Raw genomic sequence first — 3,053 nt, forward strand, 5'->3', positions numbered from 1 at the left:
TGCCGCATAGAGGGGGAGGTACTGGGTACTTCTTGAAGTACAGCACCCAAAACTGGATGCAGTACTCCAACTGCAGTCTGACAAATGCCATATAGAGGGCAAGTATCACCTTCTTGGTTCTATTTGTCATGGATCTGCTGATGCATGATAAAGTGTGGTTAGCTTTGCTGATGATTTTGTCACACTAATGACTCATGTTCATCTCGGAGTCCATCTATGACTCCAAGATCCCTTTCTGCTTCTGTGCTGCTGAGAGGGTCATTTCCCAGCCAGTAGGTGTGCTGGATATTTCTGCGCCCTAGGCACAGCACTCTGCACTTGTCCTTGTTGTACTATCTTGCTTAAATACTTCTTCCAGTGCCCCCTCTCCTTTCTTTCACTTTTTTTCATTTAGCCAATCCCCTTCTAATATTATGCTGGCCAAAAGAAAAAAAAATGTTTTTTAAATGTGGTGGCAGCAACACAAGAGTTGTTGATCACCACATTGTTCATCCTACTTGTATGTTGTTGTGGTGAGGTGGGCATCCCTTGCTTGCTGCAGCTAGCTTCCCACCTGCCTCTGGGCACGCTGCCCGCTTGTCTTGCCCACCATACCTTGCTGGTAATTAATGAAGTTGTTAATTAAGGTGGGAGGCTGCCAATTTTTGCACCCTGATATTAGGGTGGGCTATCCACAGCTCTGTTCCACCCCTACACCACAGCCCAAGCCTTGCAGATGGCATCTCAGGCAGTTAGCTAAACCGTCGCCTTAGCCCATTAGCTGTAGCACCCAACTGTGGGGACCTTTGGCTTCCATAAGCCCTGGCCCCATCTCAGGCCCAGTCAGGACCCAAAGCTTCTGCGCTCATTGTGGGCATCCCTCATGGTGGGCCCCTGGCCCTTTTGACCATTAGGCCCTGGCCCCAGCATTGACCAGTTGAGTCCCTCAGCGGGGTCTTCACCTCCTGCCTGCACTTCTGGAGTGGAGTTCCCCATTCCCAGCTCAGGTGCTCCTGGGAGTGTGCCTAGCCCTGCGGGGTCTCTCCCCAGCTGACTCAGGCACTTCCAGAAGCTCACCAGGCCTATACTCCTCCTTTGTTACCTTTCGCACATACCACAACTGGTGCTCCAGGGTCTCATAGGGACTCTTACTCCCCCCCCCCCCCAAGAGCAACAGGTCATTGTGCTTGGCTATTGATCTTATTCTCAATGCACCCGAAGGTGAGGGCTGGGGTTAACGTGCACCTACTCGCTTTTCGCCGGGATGGTCACTGGCCTGGCATTCCCTAGGGACTCCCACACCACTGAGAGCCCCACCAGGCCACCCACTCCCAGCAGGGTGCACTTTTCAATCATGCCCAGGACCAGGAGCCTCCTAATTATCCCCTACCGCTCCTGCCCTTACCTCCAGGATGATACCAGTGGCCTTGCAGCCAGGCAGTTTTGCTGCCTCTCCTGCCAGCAGGGAACTGATCTAGTTATAAAGGCAGCCAGGGATCTACAATGGCTGCTGCAATCAGGTACCTGCTGGCAGCTTGGCTCAGGCTCTTAAAGTCACAGGCACCTACAGTGCCCTGCCACAGTTATTATAACTTATAACCCTTTCCCTCCATTCTTTGTCTCCCTTGGACTTTTAGACTGTAAGATTTTGAAGGCAGTCTACTACTTTTATATTTGTACAGTGACTGGAACAATGGGACCCTAGGAAATGCAATAAATATGAACCATGATCCCAAATCCACTAAAATCAGGAGTTTCATTATCAATTTCAGTGACCTTTGCACTGGGTCCAAAAGCTTTCAGTCTGCAAGACATGGTTTTTTTTGCTGCAGCTGCCATTACCTAATGTGGCTTTTTTCCCTTTGTTTTGGTTTTTATTTTTTATTTTAATGCAATTAATTCTGTTTTTAAAAACTGAAAAGTGTTTTATTTTGATTCTTTAAAAATCCTTGTTGACATTCTGCTAGTGCTTGCTGTATAATGAGGTTGGTAGTTACCTGTCCCTCCCTTGTTTGAGTAATAATGCAACGGGGCTAAAATAATGCCTAACATTGTATTTCCAAGAGCTGATACTAAGTGAGGTAACTCGGTGCCAGGAAGGGAAACATGAAGGGACTCTCAAAGAAGAGGATGTCCCTAGCTAATGTGTGCTGCAGCTTTCAAAATCTTCTCTGGCTCCCTGGCCAGGCCTCTTATACAATACACCATGTTTCCTTTCCATCATATTGGTAGTTATTCAGGTGAATTTGGCTGCCACGGCTGTTCCAGATCAGCAGTAAGATATCCCACAGGGATATATTAACTACTAATAGTCAACTACTAAATAGTACTATGTATTCTTCAACTTAGTAAGATTAGAAGACAATCACATACAACAAAATAACTTTTTATTTTTTTAATTTAAATGTCAAATACTTTAAGTTTGTTTTCCTTACAGCCAAACTACTGCATGTATATCCTGGGATGTTGTTGAGGCAACATGTGCCTGTCTCCTGGCGCAAGCTGAAGAGGCAGAACAAGAAGCTTATTCGATTTGTGTAGCTGAACAAATGATCTTGGAAGAGTTTGGGAGATGCTTATCACAGATTCTGCATTCAGAATTTAAATCCCAAGGAGTGAAAGTTGAGTAACAGAATATATTCTCAAACTAATTTATGATGACTACATACCTCCATATTGTAGCAATGTTGCAACTTGATAGCCAGATTTTGATCTCTCACTGACTTCTACTGACTTTCTGCTTAATTTCACTGGTTTAGTGCTCTGGACCTTATAATCAGACTGATTCCACTTAAAGCACCTAAATTAACTTACTTATGCTAATGGATTTTCTTATAAAACAGCATAGTTATCTTGGGTCAAATTCCGAAGTCTTTACCTAGACAAAACTCTCAATGGAGTCCAAGAAATTTAAATGGCTTTGGTGAGAGTTGATATGAATACGGATACAATAAAAACTTAAGACTACAGTTTTAGCTGTTTCTGTTCTTAGGCCAATTACTTTTCCAATTTTTTTACCTACTATATTTTTCTTTCTCTCTATCTCTTACACACACACACACACACACACACAC

At 44.6% G+C, this 3,053-nt stretch overlaps 1 protein-coding gene across 2 annotated transcripts in view; it reads left to right on the forward strand.

Annotated features, from left to right (window-relative positions):
* The window catches only part of TESMIN (testis expressed metallothionein like protein), a 32,840-nt gene extending 29,801 nt beyond the window's left edge, over positions 1-3,039 (forward strand). For both annotated transcript variants that reach the window (XM_019547257.1, XM_019547256.1), the window contains one exon: positions 2,417-3,039. In XM_019547257.1, the coding sequence (XP_019402802.1) occupies positions 2,417-2,609 (193 nt within the window). In that variant the 3' untranslated portion in view covers positions 2,610-3,039. The remainder of the gene's footprint in view (positions 1-2,416) is intronic.
* The last annotated feature ends 14 nt before the right edge of the window (positions 3,040-3,053 follow it).

This window comes from Crocodylus porosus, unplaced genomic scaffold, assembly GCF_001723895.1.
Source record: "Crocodylus porosus isolate Cpor-Errol unplaced genomic scaffold, CroPor_comp1, whole genome shotgun sequence".
NCBI classification, from domain to species: Eukaryota; Metazoa; Chordata; order Crocodylia; family Crocodylidae; genus Crocodylus; species Crocodylus porosus.